This window comes from Coccinella septempunctata, chromosome 4 (genome assembly GCF_907165205.1).
Source record: "Coccinella septempunctata chromosome 4, icCocSept1.1, whole genome shotgun sequence".
Lineage (NCBI taxonomy): Eukaryota > Metazoa > Arthropoda > Insecta > Coleoptera > Coccinellidae > Coccinella > Coccinella septempunctata.
This window is the reverse complement of record NC_058192.1, coordinates 14,372,593-14,397,127: the sequence shown is the minus strand read 5'-3', so window position 1 is coordinate 14,397,127 and position 24,535 is coordinate 14,372,593. Positions and strand designations below refer to the sequence as shown.

At 33.6% G+C, this 24,535-nt stretch overlaps 1 protein-coding gene across 2 annotated transcripts; it reads right to left on the bottom strand.

The window, feature by feature from the left end:
* Nucleotides 1–574: 574 nt before the first annotated feature.
* LOC123312084 lies at nucleotides 575–23,861 on the bottom strand. 2 transcript variants are annotated; one of them, XM_044896303.1, is made up of 6 exons: nucleotides 23,740–23,861; nucleotides 5,476–5,727; nucleotides 3,236–3,477; nucleotides 2,777–2,948; nucleotides 2,582–2,718; nucleotides 575–2,508 (listed from the first exon to the last, which is right to left on the bottom strand). In XM_044896303.1, exons 2-6 carry the CDS (start codon nucleotides 5,636–5,638, stop codon nucleotides 2,353–2,355), a joined length of 870 nt encoding a protein of 289 aa, XP_044752238.1. In that variant the 5' UTR covers nucleotides 5,639–5,727; nucleotides 23,740–23,861; the 3' UTR covers nucleotides 575–2,352. The 2 variants fall into 2 exon arrangements, with proteins under 2 accessions (XP_044752238.1, XP_044752237.1); XM_044896302.1 differs by lacking the exon at nucleotides 23,740–23,861 and adding an exon at nucleotides 16,826–17,257.
* Nucleotides 23,862–24,535: the final 674 nt, after the last annotated feature.

The following is a 24,535-nucleotide window of genomic DNA, read 5'->3' as shown; positions in this document are numbered from 1 at the left end:
TTATTTCAACTCTCAAGGCCTTCCCCTTTACCTGTCTCTTTAAGTATCAGTCAAGTTCACACAAGCACTCGGTATCAAGATTTAGTTATGTATTACTAAACTGCCAGTCTATGTTTACCTACACGCTAAAGCGCGTAAAAGACCTTTTAGTCCCCGTTATTACGAGCAAAGATTATAGTATGGATTTTCTATAATCTTTGGAAAGCGATTTATAGCCGGTAGACGGTCACCGAAAAGAAGATTTTCCAAAAAGATGGAATCAGTTAAATGATCGTCAAGACCGAACGGCTGCATCGAGCTCCATAAAGTTTACAGATTTATTACTAGAAGAGTTGCTCTTTCAGAATATGTATCACATTTCCATCTACGGTTATTCTTATTGAGAGATAATCGACTCGAAAAGTGACTATTGAAAAATTTCCAATAGATGAAATCAATTAAATGATCATCAAGACCGAACGGCTGCATCGAGCTCCATAAAATTTTTAGATTTATTACTAGAAGAGTTGCTCTTTCAGAATATGTACTATCCCAATTAGGATGTTGCATATATTATAATATGGTGAACAAGAAAACACTTGAACTGAAAGTTTTATTGTTCCAAATGTACATATAGATACTGCATTTTTCTCAATCCATATTTGTTTTTATTATATAAAACTAAACATCAAATTATAAAATTTTCTTATCTATCAATATTTTTTGAAACAATTATCCCACCAAAGATTCAAATATCATTAATTCGTGCATGGATTTGGTAAACTAGATTGTATACATATATAATTTAATTTTATTACAGTCTTTTCAATAAGTTAAATGATATATAATTGGAAACCTTACTTCAGTATGAGATTATCACAGAGTTATCGTTCATCCATAATAACAATTAATATTATAATACCATTATATAAATTCTAGTTTTTACTTTAGTCTAATTGATAATACATACTAAAAATTATTAAAATTGCCTAACTTTCGGAATACATTATTGTAAGTTAGTTTGCTAATAAGGAAGAGTGTGAATAACTTCTATATAACTCTAAAATTTTCAGTGAATGCACTCAAATAATTGAGTATCAAACTGAACTCTCCAATACTCATCGATTGAAGTTATTAGAAAATTAGGTATACTTGAATTCCACTAATGTTCTTTACTTTTACTCTGTTACAATTGAGATGCATTGTGTCGTGCTAAATATATTTTGTTTAAATTCCTTTCTTCCGCAAGACATTTTTTAGCGCTGTATAGTTATTTTTCATGAGAAATATGCATACATATCTACCTACTACATCTTGAAATTCACCCTGCATTTCATAAACGAGATATGAGATATCGTAAGTTACGTAAAATAAGAGAATAATCAAAGTGTACGTTAATTTTAGGCCGATTGAATGTGTCTGCCTTATTCAACATTATAAAACCTATATAAAAATTAATCGTAATCGATACAAATTTCACGATAATTTCAGTCTTGATGTTTAGATTTTCAATTTCAACAATAACATTTTTTTCAGTTTATCATTCGCGATATATTCTTATAGACTTCTTGTGAAAATATTGTCTAATGTAATGGGTAATTATCGATTACATACTACTTAGCATTAACTCATTATAATCATAAGTGACACTACTTTCAACACCAAACCTTCCAAAGAATCGATAAATCACTATTGAATAATACCGATGATTTAAAATAGATATAAAAAGATTATATTTCCATGATTATTAAGATATGAATCTCTAGGTAAAACCCAAAAAGTGCATGCAAGGTGTAGAAACATATGCCACCTACTTATTATAATCGAAAAAGGAAAATAAAGAGTGAAATATTCCAGATAGGGTGGAATATTGGAAATCAATTATTAAAAATATAGATTCTTTCACTACCGATAAAATTCATGAAACAAACATGATAGTAATGTAATGGTAAACATATCATAAAATGATATTCACATAGATTCACATTGAACCAGAAACCTTGTAACCAGTGATGTTTTTTATATATGATATGTTTTTATTTTTTATGTCTGAATTCTCTTTTCATTTAATATCTGTGAATCGTTTAACTGTTCCTTACTGAAGTGTAAAGTAGGTAATCACTTCAACTTTCTCAATGTTTATGAAAGTTTGTAAAAATTTCAATGTAGCGCTGAAAGATACGGAATTACTCTCTGATACGCTTATAACTACTAATAAGTAACATAATAAGTAACGTATACTCAAATTAAATGAATTTTTTGAACACTTGCTATATTCGCGAGTAATATTCATGTTTACAAAAAAATATTCGTTCAACGCTTTCGAAATGCTGGATTCAAACTTATTGTCTTCTATTTTTACTCTTATTATATCTATAAAGCCGTTCTCTCGTCATATACGATGACAGCTTCGTTATCAACCAATGAGTCAGTGTCTTTGTGCAAGAATTGACTTCTGGACTTACTTAAAGCGATGATTGCTGCCTCATCATTTCTCATGCGGTTTTTTCGCTTCTTACTGAAGTTTACCTGTCGATGAAAGTTCATTGTTAATAACTGAATCTTGACATATTCAACCATTTATTTCTATTTCACGAATTACCTTCGCATAAAGATCGTTGAGGTCGTCTTCTGTAGATAGAGGCCTTGGCTTGGATCTAACCCAAGCGGGCAAACTCCGCGTTTTGAGCGTTGGTCCAGACGATATGTCTTCATCTTTTGAGGAAACTTCATCTAGAACTGAACAACATTTAGGTTTAGACAGATTTGCGAGTTGGAATGATAAATTTCAACTTACTACTACTTGAAGCATACTGGGCGCTCTGTGGAGCAAATTCACATATTTCTGGCATTGGCAGATGTTTCGGCACTATTTCCCCATCTGACATCAAACTGGAAGCACCTAATTGAACAGGCTGGCTCATGGGTCGTGGCTTCCTGGAAGAACCCATCTGTTTCGAAGTTTGGATCTGGAAGTACCAAACAAAAAAAATGATATCAAACAAGAACACGCGAATATAGATCCAAATTTGAAGTCGATCATCTATTAGGCATTTGGATGCAGACACTTCTTGCTGGTTTCCTGTTTTTCTAGTGTTGAAAGTAAAATTCTTTAAAAATAGTCTATATATTGCTTTGTTTCTTTGTTTTGAACCCCATTAGGTTCACTCAATTTCTATACAAATTTATGAGTAGAATATTGTGCGATAGGTAGGTAATTGAACCGAGAAAATGGTTGGATCTGAGGAAAACTTACTTGGCTTGAGCCTCCAGGATTACTGCTACTTCTGGGCACTGGACAAATCCCCGGGCATTGGGTACATTGCTGTGCACCAATCCTCGGTATGTACCAAGGCCCGCCTTGCACCGGAGTCACAAGTCGATTGCTATATCCCCATCCACTTCCCTTTTGCTCAGCGTATATGATAGCTTGTGATGGTATGGGGGTTTGCATGTGAGATTGGGCACTTGCAGAATTGGGATCTAATTTTCTTAAACCTGCGAAGGAAAACCGAAAATTGGATGAGACCATCTATGACCCAAATTGAGAGCAGAGCAGTCAATCAGAGCATGGCTCCAAAATGAAGTCTTGAAGATTTGCGCAAAATTTGAGTGTCATCAGGCAGTTGGATCGGTGCAAAATGGCGAATGCGCAATGGAATTGATAACAACCAGAACAACCCATACGACTGTTAAATGAATTTTATTATTTATTTGAGAATGAATAGGGAAGAAATGTTCTATGAAAAATTGTTTATTCTGTTATTTTATTCCTCTTTCTAATCAATATTTCTTCAGAGATATATGTGCACACAATACTAAAGAGAACCGAAAATGAGTTAAAATTCAAACAGGTTATTTATTTCGTAAATGATGATGGCTCTTTTAACATGTGAGACCATGGTACATGACGTGAATGAAAACCTCATGTGTCATTCCAATCCAAATGAAATATTTCAAAATATGGGATATGAACCTTTCTATAGAGAATTCCACAAAAACTATTGATTTAGATATAATATACATACCTATATCCCATCATAAATTATCTAGATATAACAAGGACTATCACTGTATACTGTATCACAATATAATCGAGCTCCATGAAATTTTCAGATTTATTACTAGAAGAGTTGCTCTTTCAGAATATGTACCTATCACATTTCCATTTACGATTACTTTTATTCAGAGATAAACGACTCTAACGTTGACTATCAAAAAATTTCCAAAAGATGGAATCATTGAAATAATCGTCAAGACCGAACGGCACCATCGAGCTCTATGAAATTTCAGATTTATTACTAAAAGAGTTGCTCTTTCAGAATAAGTATCACATTTTCATCTACCGGTTAGTTTAATTGAGAGAAAAACGACTGTATCGTTGACTATCGAAAAATTTCCAAAAAGTTGGAATCAATGAAATAATCGTCAAGACCGAACGGCTGCATCGAGCTTGACAATCAAAAATCATGGAGTATTACCCTTGAGGATTAAGTAGTAGTAGTCGAATACTCAAAGATATTACTCAATGATACAGGTGAGTAAAAAAAAATTTATCCTGATTCTTCATCTAATATCCTTTTATTCTTTTCAATAATTGCTATCAAAATATCTCCTATTGTTCAATCCGTCTCAACGAAACTAATATAGAAGATCCCATTTCTTGTGTCGTTTCAATATGGTTGCAAAATGGCGAATGCATACTTGGTCTTATACGTATTTATTATCTTCTCTTTTGACATCTCAAAATATGAAATCTAAGGACCGCTGTGGACTTTAGTGTATTCATTACCATTCCGAGCACGTTTCTAGACGAGTGAGAATACTTTCCAGCTACCTACTCATGAAATTTACAGCATTTCGTCTTCATTAAAAGAATTCGAACGCAACGGAACTGAAAAGCGAACTTGGATTGATGAACTTTCTTTTTTGGCCTCTTCAGTGAAAAACAGTGAAAACCTCAGTGTTTTTCCTTTCAATTTTTTCACACAATGCCTCCCGAAGGATGAAAATTTATTGCAGGGTTGAACGCCATCGAATAAAGGTAACATATACAGATTTGTACCTACAGGTATAATTTATCCTTAATCACTCGGTGTGTGACTATGATAATCAAAAGATATTTAGGAATTAATCGAATGTATAATTTCACACCAGCAAAATTAAGGGAGCCGACAAAATCTCAACGAAGTTTGTAGTTCATATTCTCTCTTTCGGTCAATTTAACTATTTTTTTTAACTTTAGTTTGATTCTTCGGGAATATAATTGTTTACATGCCGACTTGATTAACTTTGTTTCCTGTTATACAGGGTGAGTCTCTGACTTGTACATTTTACATATATTTCAACAGAAGGTTCCTATGAGGTCAAGAGAAATCCAGAGATGGATCTATGCATTTGTGTCCAAACAAAAATTCTCATTATTCATCATGCAAATTCATGGACTTGATCAGAGATCACGTCATGAAAAATCGAAATGAAAAAATAGATACTTACAAAAATTCTTCTCCCTGCGCGGCATGACGCAACACTTATAAAGAACGAATGCGCAAAGAAGACAGCATACAACAGCGGCACCGCAAAAAACAGCAGCCAGCAAAGGTAATCGTTCTGAAGACACTCTCCAGCCCCTCGGTGAGGCCGTTGGTTCCGGCCACATGCTAGCAGTCAACGTGACCCATTGCTGCTGCAGCACCTTACCCCCGTAGGGGCGGTGGACGCTTCTTTCGACCGAACCATCTCCATCATCTGCAAAAAAATCGATTAGCTTCAGCGGATTTTGAAAAAAAAAGCTTATTTGATATTTTATGTATAATTTACGAACAAAAAGTCGACTATTTTTGAAGGCAAGCACCAGAGTGGCGATTGACTCTTTTTTGTGAAACATAACAACAAACAAATCTTGCTTTTTTAATGGTCATACCTTGGTAGCGTTTATATATCTTTGACTCGAAAATGAGACAATCAAGGATCTCGAAACTAGTCGTCTGTTATAATATTAAAACAAACATTCTGGGACTATTTCCACCCTAATGTATCACCCACACTTATCTGTTGTTCAATTTATCAATTGTTTTGTCTAATTTTAGTTTTAATAGTTGTGGGTATCTATAAAAAAAAGAACAGCTGCTGAATGTAGTTTTCAATAAGATTTCAGCTAGCCTGGAATAGAATAGAAAATAGAATAGAACTTTCCGTCGCTCCTTCCAATATTCTTGTCACACCCAAATAACATCGAAAATGTCTCTCGGACAGCAACACGTCTTCCAATAACCAGTCAATTCAAACTGACAGTACTCCCTCTGGAGAAATTCTTCATAGAATTCCGATTCCTGCCAGAGGAATTCTCCCGCTTCAAATGAAACCACCAAACATAGCAACCCTCTCTGCTCATTCATCTAACTTTCAAATAAATCTGTAGGTTGGGATATATGCGCTTGCCACATGGTGTTTCCCTCCCATACTGATATAAAATTTAGAGTCGTTATAAAATATTCATCAGATCTAAGAACGCAACGTAAACAGCGAAGAATCGTGTTCTTCGCTATATTGGAAATTGTAGGTTGTCTATAAAAAAAGGAATAAGCATTGATCTTCTCCAGGGTGCTGTATACGCAACTCATGATAACGCTAACTGAAATTGGCTCAATCTTTATGGACGCAGTGAAATCAGCCCCTTCTAACCCATGCGATGAGGTATTCAAATAAAATTATTTTGTCCAATGTAGGGATGTTCCATTTCATAAAATGGATAGATTTTTCAGATACCGCAAAATCGAATAGATCCTTGTATTACTAGAATTCTAACCATATTGTAAACATTTGTGATAATTTAGGCTGGGAAAGTTTTGTTGGTTCGGTTCGCAAGAGTTTGTCAATATCTTGATAAGCCTTACATAGACTGAAAAGTTTGATAAAACCTGATATATAGTGATGCTACTGATGCTTCATTATGCTTCTCACATCTACTCAAAAAAAGTGGCATAATATCTAAATATATGATTTTTCCTCAACAAAGAAAACAATACAGAACTTGAATACACACAAGGTTTTATATCGCGAAGATGCAATAAACTTTTTTATTTGGAATCAAAATTTCAGGATCTTATACCGCGTTTATGTCGTTTTTACGACGACGCCATGAACCGTGTTTCGTAGAATTTAAATTCAAGAGAAACGAGAGGTTTTTCTTTCAACTGTAAATAATAAGAGGATTAAAGTACTACGTACATTTTCCGATTATTCGGTGAACGCGCAGGAAAGACATTCAATACTCCATGCTGCAGTGTGTAGGATGGATTTACGTACAATTATTTGTTCTCTTCTGAGAAGGGAAAACTTTAGAGGGTCTTCAATAAATTTGTGGAGCTTCTAAGAAGTAGCATTTTCTTGTCTAGCGCACTTCCAATGACTTATATCCGATATTAAAATAAAAAGGCTTGATTGTGCATTCGCCATTTTGCATCAATTTATCAATTGAACTATGATGAATTTTATCTCTATCGAATGGAAATAAATCTGCCAGGGAAAATCTTCATGATGAAATTTTCATTTAGTGTTCCAATAGGATAACAAATACTGTAGGATGAAGCCTCAATTCCTTAATACCATTGTATTTTCAAGTAGTTTACGGAAAATGTGGCCACAATAATCCATAGAAAAAAACAATCTCGTCAAGTCATATTGAAATACATAAGAGTCTGATTCAGAAATCATACTGGTACCGTTTGACCACAGTTATAAGATAAGACAGATTTTAGTCTTATGCATAATTCTATTTTTGAATTCAAGGAATATGCTGATATATATATATATATATATATATATATATATATATATATATATATATATATGCTGATATATATATATATATATATATATATATATATATACAGTCCCTGGCCAGTTTATTAGACGCACTGAGGATTTTTTTTATATTTACTGGTATTGCTCGAGGAAAAAGCAGAATATTTGAATTTCATTTCCACAGAATGTTAGTTTCATCTACGACTCTCATTAAATTGTTCTATTTGGCATTTATTTTTGATGTTGTAGTATTAGTACTTAAGTATGAATCAGTACTATGTCTTCCAGTGGACGTCTTGCATTCTGCAGGTTCGGACGTTATTTCGATAATTCACATATGCAATCATCATCCACGAATGCAGCAAACCGAACAATTCTGCATTGATAGTATGAAGCTCTCATATCTACACAGGGTGGCTCAGCAAAATATTAGAATTTCATGTTTAATCACCAATAAATCAATATTTTTTATTGAATATGATATATTATATGTGAAAACAATTCACAGATGAAGTATATGTAACATATTCATTCAATTTAATAATTCAATATTGAGATTTTGCATCGAATCAATGCGTCTAATAATATGGCCAGGGACTGTATATACTAAAATATAATACATAATTGGGAGTCAAAATTCATAAAAAACTTGGGGAAACATATCAAGCTAGAATTACCGGCGTAAGGAAATTCACTCCTCTTTTATGTTTAGAAGATGCATTTATTAACTTCGGTAACCCAGCGTGATAAGAGTGTCATGTTTGACAATTAATTACTGCAATCCATTCGAGTCCTCGGATATAATTACAAGGATTAATCGCTAACATACCATCCGATGAAATATATGCAGTGTATGCATATCGCAGTACGTAAAAGAATACTTCATCGTTTAATGATGTACATCGACCAACGGTTAAACTTTAGGTATAGAATCCGAGAGAAGTATGAGCATCAGAAACAAATACTAAATTTTGTAGTTGCATACAGCCAATATTTAAACAACGATTAGAAACTGGATGTCATTTATATTTTTCGAACTATTCGACGTCACTTTAAATCAATTTATTCAGTTTTCAATACATTATTATCTACTTGAATCTAGCCCAATTAGGAAACTTTAAACATTCATTTTTTGACTTTCAACTATAAATGTCTTGTTGGTTGTGTTCAAAATTAAATGAGAATTAGTTTATTTTTGCGCTCTTATTCCTAGAAATGATTATGTTACCATTTTGACTGAATTTATGTCCTATTGGATATAATCTGAATGTACACATACCTTCAGGGGTGGTCATAATTCGAAGTGCTTTGAAAAAAATTGTCACGTAGATCATGGAATTTCGAAGGTTGATGTTCTGTGTCGAAACGTGGATCCTAGCTATTATACCAAGAATTATTCACAACTAAATGTAATATAATTTCAAAACTAACGTCTTCTGGAAACTTAGTCATTTATAAAGGCCCTGAATTATCAAATTCGAAAAATAACCACAAAATGTTGCAGTTAAAGCCAAGTTCCTTGTGTGCAAACATAAATAGATTATCAACCATCAAAATTTCATTGCCTGCTTAAATTTTTTTAAGCACGTTAGTATGCATACATTGATTATGAGTTGAATACTAAATAATAATAACAAACTTCTTTCGTTTTTGAGTAATCTTTTCTGGATCTTTGAATTTATAGAATTTTTTTCTAAAAAATTCTGTTCTAGCTGTTGATTCAACTATGATTCAAAACAACAACATTTGATATTCAATATCAAAATAAATTTTTAATGGCCGTAAATATATTTAAGTAGAAGAAAATAATCCGAATGGTGAAATGAATAATTTGCTTTTTTTAGGTAGTAAATTATACAGTATCACAAAACATTCCCAGAACATGGCCCAAAATCCTTTTACAGTTTTTGAGTATCTCCTGAAATAATTCACCTTTCCTGATTCGGCTCAACAATTTTCAAAACTGATATATTTTTATGTTCTCGGAAAGATTAATTTTACGGAAACCACTTTTGCTTCCCAAAATACTTCGGTGGATTTCACTTTGGGGATTCATTAAAACTTCACGACATCAAGCTGTCGGCAGCTAATGTATACGAGGAGAAGGGTTCAAAAATAACTGCAGATTATCTCTTCGTTTATTGCTGGTAGTTAAAACCTAGATGGGAAATTTGAGTGTCCCTCTGAAATCGGTAGACCCTCACAAATTCGCGAACTTTTACAACTACTTTAATCGGGGATTTTGCGGGTTAAGAAGAGAAGATTAGTATTTGAATCACGATTAACCTGCGATTACGAAGAACTTTCAATTTGTTCATCTCAGTTTCGGTAGGGGGCTGAATTTTGATTGATCTGAAATTTTAAATAAAAAACTGTCGATTTGTTCATTTAATTTATTTATCGTGAAGTGATTCCAATATGTGAATATTACTGTCACAAGATCATGGTGTTCAGTCAATAGGTAGATTCTTCGTTTTCATACGAATCGTGCTTCTTCTGATCACAATCGAGGGAGACATAATGGACATGTGTCTGACTTAGGAACATGTTCAGAATATACAGCATAATGAATAAATAAACAGCGCATTTAACATCTGGATCCATTTCGAGAAAATAAATGACAGGGGCTGTCATATAGAATTGGCAATAGCCCACTGGAAGGGCGTAGATTCACACCTTCCACAAAATATTCAAAACATTAAGATGAGATCTGCAAAGTTATTGGACCACATCATTTATTGAATCTTATGTTCACTTTGTACACTTATTTGCAGTATTGCTGAATGCCATAACTCAGTTGAGTAGAAAGCTAAATGTCAATAAAAACACGTTTTGCATTTTTGCCGCATTTTCAGTAAACACGTATTGATGCGAAAAACCTCTGGAGAGTCTTCCTTTCATAATATACCAGGCCACGAACACCTCTGTGGGCATGCATTTTAAATTTTGAACCTTCTCAGTTTAGCATACCTTCAGCTCATTTCAACGCATAAAAAAATCACAATTCTCCTCTGAAAATCTCTTGGATCCTCCCCAACCCTGAGAAATTATTCAAACGTATCCGTCCACAGCGTTGAATACAAACTGCAGATCTGAATTATGCGTCGAAAATATACCGTTTTTACTTACTAAATTTAAAGTTGAACGTTCACCAAGACATTCATGCCGTCAGAAAGGGATGTGTTTATGTACTTTCCGTTCAACGCTCACGTTTCGAACTTCTGAGGGATATTTATGTGAAAAACGTGAAGTTTGAAAGGGGCCAATGAATGTTCATTTAGTTAAGATATGGCGCCGGTAATTTATTTATACGTATATGATCCACGAATATGTGTTTCAAGGCAATATACTAAATCGCACAGAATTTCCTGGCTATAAAGAATGGATAGGCTTCCATCTTTTTCACGGGTATAACCATATATATTTGTTGGGGTTTCTACGAAGAAAAAAATCTTGCAACTATTTTTAGTGTAAATTGTAGAGAATTTTGGAAATCGAATTTGAAGTAGGAGAACGATGCTATACTTATAGAGTACCCCGAAAGTAAACCTCCATATGTTTCCATTTAACACCCTAAATTTTTCCGTTGCTAAATTTCAAGAAGGATAATTTATCTTCATCATATTCCGTACCGAAATGGAAATAAATCAAGGCTTCGTGTATACATGAAGTAGTAAACCGTGGTCATTAATTATTTTCCAAAGACATCGTTATTAACCTCCTACAAATGAAAATGATAACTGCATCAGTTACCCAGTTCCAAGTCTCGTTAAAAATAATCGAACAACCTTTATTTGGGAATAAAACAAAGCATGTTATTTGAACAGCAGCTCAGTTGAAATAAGCTCAATATCAAATTCAATTTTCCGGACTTGTACACCTGGGACTTGACAGTTTTGATAAACACTAAATAATTACTGAACTCAGTTTGCAGGCAACTAGTTCAGAACAGAATTCATGGAAAGGGATGTGGCAAACTGAATAGATTTGTCTCTCTGACAAATAAAGGTTTCCAGACAATTTGTTGCAGGAACTATAGTGTTTATCATCTCATTTGCTACAACATAATTTTCCAGTTATAAGTGACGCAAACGTTTCCTATTGTTCCATTTGTTCTTACTGAAGTATGAAATTTTAGAATTCCATCATTTATCTATAGTAACAATAGAGCTGAAAAAAATGTAAATTCATATAGGATATAGTTTTATCTCTGGAATATTTCGTTGCTTCAGATATGTTAACTGTTTAGGTATATTTTGCAAAGTTTAATTCTGCTGAGAATAGCTATCAAAATTCAAATTTTCACTCATATAACTACAGAATTATCAATATTGAGAATATTGAGACTTGACTACTCGGTGATCTATTCCATATAACTTTTTTTCGAAAGCACTCACCCTGAAAAAACACTGATTATTATAACCACTACATGGTGAAGTACCATTCATATTATCTAATAAAGCCTTTACTTTATTATTAGAGGTTGCAAATAACAAATAACGATATCCTAGTCAACACCATATTTTCGATTTACTCTATAGGAAATGTATTGACGTTTTACATTATGTAGATTTATGTTATTCAGAAAACGTAAATAAAAATGAAAACTGAGTATTCAACTCAATACTTTCATTAGACCACGATATTTCCACAAAAAAACAGAATTTTTTAATTCTTGACATCAGAGTGTTAGCTTTCAAATCTACCCACATATCTAATAGAAAACGCACTTTAGAACGAGATTTTCTTCAACTATTATGGTTGAGTATTGGAGCATCAGTGTTTATCAAGATTAATTCTACCAGATATGGTATCCAATGACTAATGAGAAGAGCAAATAAATGGGAAGAAAATTCTAATAGGCCTTGAACTAATATAGAAATTCCCAATATCCAAGTACTACTTTCACAGCTCAAAAAAATTCTCCTCATATTGCATAACTTTATGGATATTCCGAAACCTTGGTGTGATTTGAAAAACCTCAGTTCGCAAAAATCGAAAAATCAACTGTGATTTTTTACGTTGTTGTTAATGTTGATACCAATCACTTCATTCTAATAGGAATTGATGAGGAAACTGGGGTTTGTTTATAGGAAATGAGCTCTTTAAGGTTAACGTGAAAAAATCCATTAGGCAAGTGCTTGTTGAGGCAAATTACGTTGAACATTGAGTGCCTACTTCGTTAATGGTTCAATCAAAAGCAATAAAAATTTCCATGCGGTGTGAGAGTGAATATAAAACTTTTCATTCAGGAGCCTAATTCCTTGACCAAATATAGTATTTTGATTCAATTCTTCACCATGATGAAGACTTTTTTAATATATCTACCTGTTGAAATTTAAATAACCCCGGAGCACGCCTGATTTTTTTTACTTTTTTTCATGTCTTTTTTCTTATTCTGTTCGTTATCTCTTCAATAAAAGCTCACATTGTAAATACAAGGTTTTTTTAAACTAATCGCATAATCGCAATCGCAAAAATATGGAAAAAACACTTCATATCAACCAATGTCCCACGTTTCAAAATGCTCCGTTTTTTTTTTATAATTTCGTCGAAATTGGGCAGATAAAAATGTCAAATTGTTTGGTGATAATAAAAATAGATAGGTACGTCTTTCAGTGACAGAGACCTGAATTTTGAAATAAAATGTGAGTGGCTCGGTTGCATCACGTCATAAAACCTTTTTCTTTTATTCGAAACTAGAGTTTTGTAATGCTTTCGACCAATGAACCTCTTTCCTTAAAAAATTCTATCGCCAGGTCAAGAATCTGGGAGTCATACTCTGGATTTGTTCCTGTCAAATTTGGAAAAATTAATAGCAAAATATGGGTTTCTAGAGGTCATGATGCTAGGGGTGTATTTTAAAAAGTTATTGCACATGTTGACATGAAGTTTTTTCATATTTTGACAATCGACTAATTCTGACCGGAATGTGAAATACTACAATGAAATGGGCAATCAAATCACTCTACATAAAAGCCTGAGAATTTTCGTCGGTTCCTTCTTCCCAATTTGTAGAACGAGAGAAGCAAGCTCTATTTCATTTTCATATCTACAACTAACAAGAGAGTAGATTGAAGCTTCGCCTTTGCAAATTTATTATTCTAACCACATTTCTTCGCCTTTATAAGGTCGTGGTGTATTGAGGAATATAAATCTGCGTTGTATGAATACATTTCCTGGGTTGCACCACGGCCTTCCGATGCTTAAAAAGATACATTAAAATGTCAAATGCATGATTCTCCCGGATAGTTTGAACAGTGTATCGAGCCAACTTGGTCGCTCATTTATCAAAATGGAGATGAAGCAGCGTGGCGTAGAAACAGCTTCTATCCATCAAAATCCAACACTATTTTTCGTTGGAATTGAAGGTCCGAACAAAATGGAGAAATGTTGAATTTAAAATGACTGTTGAGGAGAATTGATTGAAAGGTTACTATTTGATCGATTTTTCAAATACAGAGATGAAAATTGAAATGTATATTCGAGAGAAAACTCACTATATAGCGTATCACACACACCAAATATGGTCCTCATGACATTCAATGGAATATAGCAAATAGCTGTTTAGGATTGATTGGGGTCAAATATGGAAAAAAAAGTCGCTCATAGGATATCTCGTCCTCAGAAATTATAAAATGATCAAATGAAAATTTCATCCTAATAAACAATTTGTTTGGAAAGATAGCATCATATAATTTGTTATATATTTACAGAGCTGATTTTAGCTGAGCTTTTATCTAAAAACCTAGGCAGAGTTCAGCTCGCGAAAACCAAATCAGATATGCAGCTCTGGATCACGCCTGCTAATGTTAAAGGCACGTTGAAGAGTGATATTCCCCCCACGAAAGGGCATTTAAACGACCCCTACGTTGGACCTACTTCAAATATGAGTTATAATAATTTCCTCTGCTCCCCCACCTTTTAATGGTACTCTGGAGTATCTGCGTTGATCGAGAAATTTTATTACCATAATAGAAGGGGTTGTTGTTGATTTATGTTATAATTGAACGCATACCTGAGTGAAATATTTGCGAAATCTGATCTCTCCAGCTTAGCGAAGCTATGTTTTCCGTAAAAGCATTTGAAGAAAAGTTTTTCAACATGTAATCAGTACCACTCTTGTCCAAATATCAAGTTCGTTAAGCTTCTTCCGCGTGGGACCTATAGTATCATTATTTAGGAGATTGAACAATATTGCACTTCGAAATATAAAGGGGATGGTTTTCGCAGAAAAAACAGCTGAGGCTCCATTGTGTGTGTTGCTATTTCTCATTTTGAATAGACTAATGGTTTCATAATTCTTAACACAAAGACATTGTATACCTAGTTATGACTGCAGGCTGGTTTCAATGCAGATGTAGAGCTTTGTTTAATTAATAATGGATATGTATATGTATCTCATGCGTCAACAACACTGAATACACTGGAGAATAATTTTCATCTGAAAATCTTGAGAAAAAACTATGGGAATAATGATTGATTTGAATGGTTGAAAATGGGACTGTGAAAATATAGAAGATTAATCTAGTTGGTGGAGGAAAAAATCAGGTCTCTTTATTGTATCATCCAAGCTTTCGGTCAGGCATCTTGACTATTTTCATTTTGTATAAGTATGAGTTGGATTAATTTGAATATGGAATCTTTATACATTCTCTAATCACTCACAACAAAAAGAAACTGTTTCACGTCAACTACCAACACAAGATGGTGGAAGTAAAATTATTATTTATTTGCATGCATCTTGTGTTGGAAGTTGTGTGAACTGTTCAGGTTAACTGATTATCAAATTTTATTCTTGTTCTTTATTTTTTCGTGTTTTTAATTTTTCTGGGGTGTTCACTGGATGATTGATTGATCCCTGAAGGTGATCATGACGTTGATGATACAAGAATTTCAGAATAGATACCAAATATGTATGTGATTTAGAGGCTATATATAACTTTGGAGGCTTTTCGCACAACGCAAATTCTGTTTTTCCATTAAAACATGTTGTTTGAAAGTTGGAAAGTTTTGAACCAAAATGTTGTCATGGGGCAAAACATAGACATAGAGACATGGACTGTGCCTTCCCTTTCTATCTATACATGAAATATGGTCAAAAAAAGTGACAGAGAGAAACGCACGTCGGGCATGCAGTTGTCTTTTTCTAGAATTTTGATTGGTCCACACTCACCTCTATGTGAACAAAAAAGAGAGAGGTAAATGCCCGACGATCATTTCTCTCTTTCTATGAAAAAGCCAATTTCATGCTGTCATTGATCAGTCCATGTATCTATGTCTATGGGGCAAAACAAGAGGTGACAATAGGTCCTTTCGTATTCGTTTGCATAAAAAGTGTAGCACTTTTCTCGATTGATTTACACCAGTGTAGAGGAAGTGTAGTTTATCTACACATAGTTAAAAGGAGATGTAGATAAACTACACCTCGTCTACACTGGTGAAAATTCAATTAGCAAACGAATACTAAAATCGAGTGTGGAAAAGTGCTACACTTTTTATGCAAACGAAAGGACCTTGTGACTGTATAAAGTATGTTATATGATAATTTCCACCGGAGTACAATTGAGTTTTGAGTTAATGGTTCAATATCTATCATTGGTAGACTTTTACTTGATACAAAAATGGTTTATTACCTATTGATTGAAGAAGATAACTATGTGAGTTTTTTTATTGAATAAAGACTATTCGAAGAATAAGGTTTCCCTCTTGCAAATGAGCTACAAATTGTAATTATTATGTCTTCAACATGATATGAGTGATAGGTAATTCCGTCATTGAACAATTTCGAGGAGCCATTGAAAGTTTCATCCTTTATCATAGAAACAAATTCAATCTTCTTTCGGGAATCACGAATTTATCGTCGCAATGTCCGATTGATAACTTTCGATTTCTCCTCGATAATTTTTCATGGCCCCTATTGTCATTCTAATCGCGAAATATGCTATTAACATACCGCATGAACGTGAGTAGAACATTAGTCATAAACAACTTTGTAATGGCAAAGAAATCGTCTATAATTGGGTAGATTGTTTCTCACCTTCGAACTGAAAAATATTGCGTCTAGAAGCCATGGAATTCTCTGAACTATAGATCATTTTAATGACTAATAATACGCATAATAAACAAAGCAAAACCCGATCAGTCACATCATTCGCCTTCAATTTGGCGCACTTTGGACGCCGAAACTGAAACTTAACTTGGAAATCGCGTGTCACTATTCACAACACAACACTTTCCTAGAAACAAACATCCTCTATTTTCCTTCTCCTACTACTGACACACATAATAGACGTAAAATCGTAAAAAGTGCCGGCGTTCTATTTTCAACGGTTATCGAAATTCAGATCGCGAAAAACAAAATTTAGTGGAAAGCGAGTAGAGCGTTGCACCAGTTGGCTGGGCGCACCAACAATTGAACGACGATGCGGCCGAACAGGCTTTGAGAGTGGGTGACCACACACTAGCGTCTCGACGCCCGACGACGCTGAATCACTTTGTTGGCGTACTGGGACAGGGGAGTCCGTCCATAGGGGATATTAATAATTTTCAAAAGAGGAACCCTGATCTATCTTTGGACCGTGAATGTTGCTGTTGTAGTTGCGTTAAGTAGCCGAGAAAACTAGAGGACAATGATGTATGGATATCGTTGATAGATTTGGGGATAGTTGGCATTATCAATCTAGCTGCAGTTCTGAAGGGGAACTACTACAAAGGATTGTTAATGTTCTGATTTGGATTTATGAGATTTAGGGGTGTTCAAGACTCGCAACGAAACTTTTCTCCCATCACAACTCACAACTTTACTCAAAACTGAATAGAAACATGAAATTTCAGCCTGAATTGTTCTGTTTGATTCTGAAAAATAATAACAGTTCGAATCATCAAAATGTCAGTCAGAGTAGAGTGAGTACCTACATAGATAGTTTTACTTTTTACATAACTTCCTCATTTCAACTGGGTAACCATTTTTCTTTAAAGAAATATAATTCTATTCTTTAAAACAAATAAATATACAAGATGTAAAAGATCAATTGCGAAAAAATTTTGCTTGTCAAAAAATAGTGTGGATCTTTCATATTTCATATTTCATTTTTTGAGCCGCCCCTGCCAGATGAAGCCTTAGAATATAGATACATGTATCTATGTTCTAAGGATAAAGCCACCTAAGCAGGACTCCTGTAAAAAAAATTCCAAATTTTTTCTTAAAAAATCTATTTCTACCGAAATTTCTATCAAATCTATCAATATTTGGTGGACCTATAAGGTCAGCATTCTATCCGCTGGATAGATAAAATGGGCGAATTTCAGTTCGAAGAAGAACTCATTTGTTCAAAAATAAATCGAGCTATCAAAAATTATTTTTTTAATGGTATAATATGAATAAGGAAAATTCCTCTCGAAAGGAATTTTAGGAGTGGCTTTTTCTACTCCTTGCAGTTATCGGGAACACCAAAAAAATTTTTTCTTGATCGCTCTCATAGAATGTCTTGTCATTTTTATTTCTGTCGGTTTTCTGGTTTCTTAGAAAAAATTTGAAAATGCCATCCTTAGCAAGCTGTGTATCCAAGCATGTGATACTCAAAAAAGTATTCATATCTGAGATCCACACTATTTTTTTACAGGGAATTACCCCTTAAATTTTTTCGAAACTATTCCTTCACACCCTACATTATGTTGTATCAACCATGTGTACCTAGAAAATAAATTAAGAATTCAGATCAATTTCCCCTTTTCATTCATCAGATCTCAGAAAAAGTAAAAGCATATTAAAATTTATTGGGAATTTCACAAATTAATACTATTGTCCAAATTGATTTTCATTCAATCAAAACTAATATCCCCCAGAAAATAAAAAAACTGTTATTCAATTTCCACCGGGAAACATCAATCCTACCCAAGTGGCATGAATCACTTCTATCGAAAGGGTAATTCAATTCTAAAATTTACAACCCCTACCCTACCACGAACTGTCACTTCGACCTCTAGATCTTCCTACGCCTACGCACCTACCACTTTCGAAGATTTTTCTGCCCACAAGTTTCCCATATGGAAATTATGCGAAAAAGCGTTGAAATGCAGGAACGATTAAATGGCTGAAAAATTTTTGGTCGCAATGATATAACGTATTTTCATAACAAAAAGAGCCTCCAGAATAGTTGGTGAAAGAATGTAATGTTTTTCCTGTTGTTTCGGGAAGATAAAAGAATGAATGGTGAGAAAATGTTCCCTTAAAGATAAAAATAAAAACTACGGCATCATTTTCCATTGAGGGTACTTACTGAAGGTAAAACTTGATTTCATCATCTACAACTAGATTGAAATGTTTTTGTCTCAATAACGTTTTATGAGCCATGAGTGAACAAATTAAATATATAATGATGAATTAATCATATTAGTGAAAATCATGTAATTTAGTTTTTTGTTTAATTATGGATTTTCTTAAAACATATCAATTCAAGTTTTTTAGGAAAATAATGTAAATGCATCAAAATTTAAAGATATGTATATTCAGAAGTAAAATTGATATATTATTCCAATAAATATAGTCTTATTCCTAAATAAATTTCTTCTAAATGGGTCTATTATTGAGAACTTTTCTCTCATATAGGTATAGAAATGTGAATCTCAATCGGAACTGAAATACTTCTTCTTTTTTATCGCCTCTTACTCTTCCTTATCAAGTGTCTCTCATCGAAAAAACTAAATCAAAATGCTGGGTTGTATGTCTGAACAAAGAAGAGGTCGGCCCTCCATGAACTCCACAAAAAGGTTTAATTATCTTTGTAGGCAATAATTCACCCCTGATAAATTTCGACATGATTCAGCAGTGCTGGGTTTTGTCGATATCGCTGGTGAAATCGAAAGTTTCGATTAACTGGATCTTCTTCATGAATTTTCACGAAAACCGTCGTGAATTATGACTGCTCAATTTCAGATAACTGTTCAAACATTTGAGGAGAAGTAGTATATTATCAGTCAAAAGGAATATTCCACAAATAATTCAAGTATTCGAGATTCCACAAATGTTTGGTATGCCTGGTGTATAGCTTAGGGGTTTGAGAAAAGGAGGTACTTGAGGGTTGAGATACGTTAAAAAATATGGATATCCCTGCTACTATTAACTCAATTTCATGAAGTAAGATAGTTGTGAAACCTCTTAAATCTAACCATAATTTCCCTGCATTTCTTTCTGAATTTATATATGTATTTTTAATACTTTTTATCCCCAATCTTACTTGAGTGTTAATCTCATTGTCTCTATTTTGAATTTTCTTCCTTCTAGTTCTAGTTTTCTTTTTGTTAATTTTCTCTTACCTACTTATGTACCTACTTATATTAATTATTCAACTCTTTTTTCATAATGATAAGTCTTTTTGTAGTTTTTGTAATCGTTGTTTTTGCAAAATGTTCACATGCACTGTGTGTTTCGACTCATATTCATGGGAACCAAATTATTTATTTGTTTTATCATTGTTTCAGAGATCAGCTGAGGAGTAAAATTTCAACAGTCTATCCCTTTGCCCGATTGACGATCGAAATATCATAAAAGTAGCTCCTTTTATGTCATGTTTTCTGAATTTTCAGTTTACCGGTAAATTTCAATTCCAACGAATGGTGAATTCAAGTGAGAAACTTCATTGGGGCCGCAGGTTCAATTTAGAGTTCATTACGAATAACCGATTCTGTCAGGGGTTGTAAATTCAAGGCGGAAATATCTCTAAATCGAAATCTCTGTAAGTTTAATGAACACCTAACGAGTAATTGCTAATGCAGATACTTCAATTTGTCACCAAACTACATATTGCAATCATACAGATTAGCTGCAAATATGAGTTTTATAATTCAGTGAGTGAAGTTTCAGACTTTGATTGGAAGTAATAAAATTATCTGAAGCAATTACATATTGACCAATATTACCCAAAAACTTGAAGCATTTGCTCAAAATAACGACCTCTATGTTCAACGAATCAATACATGCAAGAATGATTTCCTCGAGGAATTTTGGGTGAAGCTATAATCACGAATATAACCTGCTAGAATTTCAGCACAAACGGGCTATTTTTCTGAGAAAAAACTTCACACAATTTCAACTTTATGGCCTAGAAACATATAGCGAGGAATATACTTAAGCTAAATCGTACCTGCATTGTACTATAATCTGAAACTCTGCAAGGAGTATTCGTCTGAATTTTTAGTATGTGCTTTTAAAGGGAGCACTAAAAAATTTATTAGTATTTCCCACAAATATTTGAAGAAATAAATATCAACCCCTTCAAAAAGTTTTTCTTCATATAGTTACGTAATCCAAAATTGTTCAATTTCACATTTTTCTCTTTGCGAGATTAACGCAATAAAAGATTTCAAGTTTCGGATTGGATCATCGAAATTTTTCATTTTTCATAATAACATGTAAACCTTCCACTTAGGTCCACTTCCTTTAGACGTCAAACCGTATTGAAATTCAGCGCTAAAAGCGTATTGAGTGCCTCCTTTCCATATATACGAAATGCAAAGCCTCTTCACAAGGTAGGGACAATGCCGAATAACTTACGGAAACTACATAAAATGCTGGCTCCTTCAAAGACCTTTCATGGTCCCTTTCTGGACTCTACACAGTGTTTCCGCATTAATTAATCCCTCCTACATCCCAGCTGCTCATTCTAGCGTGCCTTCACGCCCTTTTAATCTTGCGCTAGAAGTTTAGATGTGGGAGGTTTGTCTAGATAGACCCAAACTAACTCCTACGACACGACCCCATCGAAGTTTGATAGTTCCTCCCTGAAGTCTTCATTTTCACTTCATTAGGCGATGATTTTTGTCGCCTGGAGAAACATTATAGACATCCGTTTTTTACGGAAAGAGTAGGTGTGATGACTTGAATTTTTCACATGATGTCCATTTTCTATATCCTATTAAATGCAGTTGGTTAACTCAAATGCTATTGGACATAGATAATTTCTAGTTCAAGCTTTATAGGACATTCAATGCTGTAGCTATAACTATGGTGGCGTAGAACACATGCAGTAGTTACTAGAAGAGTTGAATTTTTATTAGGATATGACTTCAGCTCTTTCATGATTTTTCTGGGAGACATGTGTTCTAAAACAAAGGAGTGTCGAAAGTAGACCTTCGAAAAATTCAGAAAATATGAGATTGACCAAACTGTTGCACTAGAGATTTATTACCGAATAAAACTAATTCTAGCTACTCGAAGACTAGAACAAACTTTTTAAATACAATGTTAATGATTTAACATTGTAGTTAGCAGCAAAGAATATTCCAACTCTTTGCTGCTTCTTACTAAAGGAGGGGGTTTGGAACTGAACTAAGCAGCAAATGAAGTGGGGCTGCTAAACATTACGTTAGTTTGACTAGGTATAAATTGGACTTTACTTTGGTGATGGTGGATTTTTACCCCGAGATGAAAAGCTATATCCTTTGTCTGTATTTCACTGTAACAGGTTGTTTTTTTCAATCCTTTTTTATAAATTTTCGTGAATTTTTTGGTGTTCTACCATGCATAGAAATTTAGCTCGACATTTTCGATTCACCTTGTACATCACAATTTCCAGATTTATGTGCAAAGTATATATTAATTAACTTCATGTAAATTTCCAATACTATTAAGAGCCCTGAACACGCCATGAGAAATTGAGAGCAGAATAGGAGATACGAAAGAATGAACTCTTCCAACGACCGTTGATGGAAAATTCCACAAAGGAAAGATTCTTCCAAATTAAACCAAACATTTCATTTTCTCGCTTCTATTGTGAATTCTCCATACCATTTTTAATTTTCAGTGAAGACTTTTATCCCAATGTTTCTTTGGCTTGACGGGTTTAATATTTGAGTAAGCTGAAAGCAGTAACCTAACAATACATGGTTTTTTCGTAAGAAGGACGTTCAGCCGTTAGTTTCAACCGATTCAAGAATGAAGAAATGTTGAATGATCATGTTTTCTGATGTTATTTTTTTCTGAAACTTCTTGAAGTACATAATGAATTGGATATCCAGCTTTGGATTAGATTTATTTTTACAATCGTTATAATTGAGTGATTAATGGAAAAAGTGGTTAGTGTCATCTTTTACATAGAATTACATATTCCTCCAGCAACACTTTTCCTTCGGGATGAGGAAAAGTTGAATTTTTTTTAACCGAACAATACTATTTCTCATAAGTTGCGCATACGCCATTTTGCAACTCTTTTCAAAGCAAGTTGAGCGATACATTTTTAGATAATGTCAATTTTTTTGTAAAGTAGGTACACTTCAATATGAAACCAATATTATAACAACTTATTTTTATCACACGACTCGAATTAATATATCTTTGCTGCTATGAATTCACGAAAACATTCCTTACAACTTCCAATGAACTGAAGCGATTTTTCGACAATCCAAACTTCATATCAAACTTTGACTTTATCTTCTAATATCTCTCACCAGTCTCACCGTACCGTCAAAAAATTTACTCTGAGAATAAAGGTGAAAAGAAATTAAATCCATTTCGATGAATACAACCAATTATTTCACATATTCATACAGAATAACTTGTTGGGTTACATCATTCTCAGCATCATATGACAGAAAAATCAATATATTGAGGTAGAGTATGGTTCATTTCTGTATGAATATAATGTTTAATTTTTATTAGAATGACGTGCTGTGATAAACAGCCATTGAGACGACTTTATATTTCTATTTTCAATATACAAATCTAGACTATGAAAACATGCTCATTGAAACTCAATTGATGAGATGTAGAAATACTAAAATCAAAATACGAGAATGAATTATTTCAATCCTTGTGTCACTCAAACCGTTAAATTGAATGATTCAATTCTTTCTCTCGAGTCTCGATGGGATTATAATTTCTGAGGAATCCGGCAATCATGCAGGAAAAATCAGTTTTCCCCATTTTCCATGCACATAACCTCAACTAACACTCACCTTAGCGAAGAGTTTTCACGGTGAACGTATCAAAATTAAATTTTCCTGTACGACTTCGCGTGCAGGAAATTATCGAAAAAATTTGATTATTTACAAATCCCAAAGAAACGGGAAAATAGGGCAAACAAACCACAGAGGATATCAATTGTTTTGTAAAGAACAAGAAGAGATGAGGGCTTTCCTCGAACAGGAAAAGCGTCAATAATGGTTTCGTCATACCTACCACTATACGACCTGTGTAATCTGTGAACAGTGGCGGATCCAGAGGCAGATGGGGTAGGTACAAATTCCTGCATGGAAGATGTCCAACAGCCAACAGCTGATCATAAAAAAGATTATAGCAATATACTCATCTAGGAAGTGTTCATATGAAAATATGAGATAAAATTTTTCGCTCATCTCAGTATCGAGTCAGCTGCAACTGCATAATTTACTGATTAGCATTAATTCTGGCTGTGAACCAAAAATAACGCGATAAAATTCTTTTTAGATTTTAGAGGGGGAAAATTGAAAACGGACATTATGTTCATTTTGCGACAAATCGATTCAACTCTTCATTTTCTTTTTCATCTATTGTTGATAATATCTCTGATAATAATATTAAATACAGGGCTCTCCAAATTTCTGATGAAAGATATCATAGTGACGTGTTATAAAAAAGTTGAATGAAAAAAACAATCCAAATAATCCATGATTAAAAGAATTCTTCTGGCTTAAAAATAATTATAAGAGACTACTCGATTTTGCAGGAAAGTCAATTGAAATTCGATTGCCCATTAAAATTTTAATCGTTCAT

Coding starts and splice junctions, on each gene's coding strand:
- LOC123312084 (XM_044896302.1), bottom strand. CDS start 16,883: ATGATCTATAGTTCAGAGAATTCCATGGCTTCTAGACGCAATATTTTT. Junction 3,478..5,475: donor GCGCAGGGAGAAGAATTTTT/GTAAGTATCTAT, acceptor TTTCCTTCGCAG/GTTTAAGAAAATTAGATCCC. Junction 2,719..2,776: donor CCAGTATGCTTCAAGTAGTA/GTAAGTTGAAAT, acceptor AATGTTGTTCAG/TTCTAGATGAAGTTTCCTCA.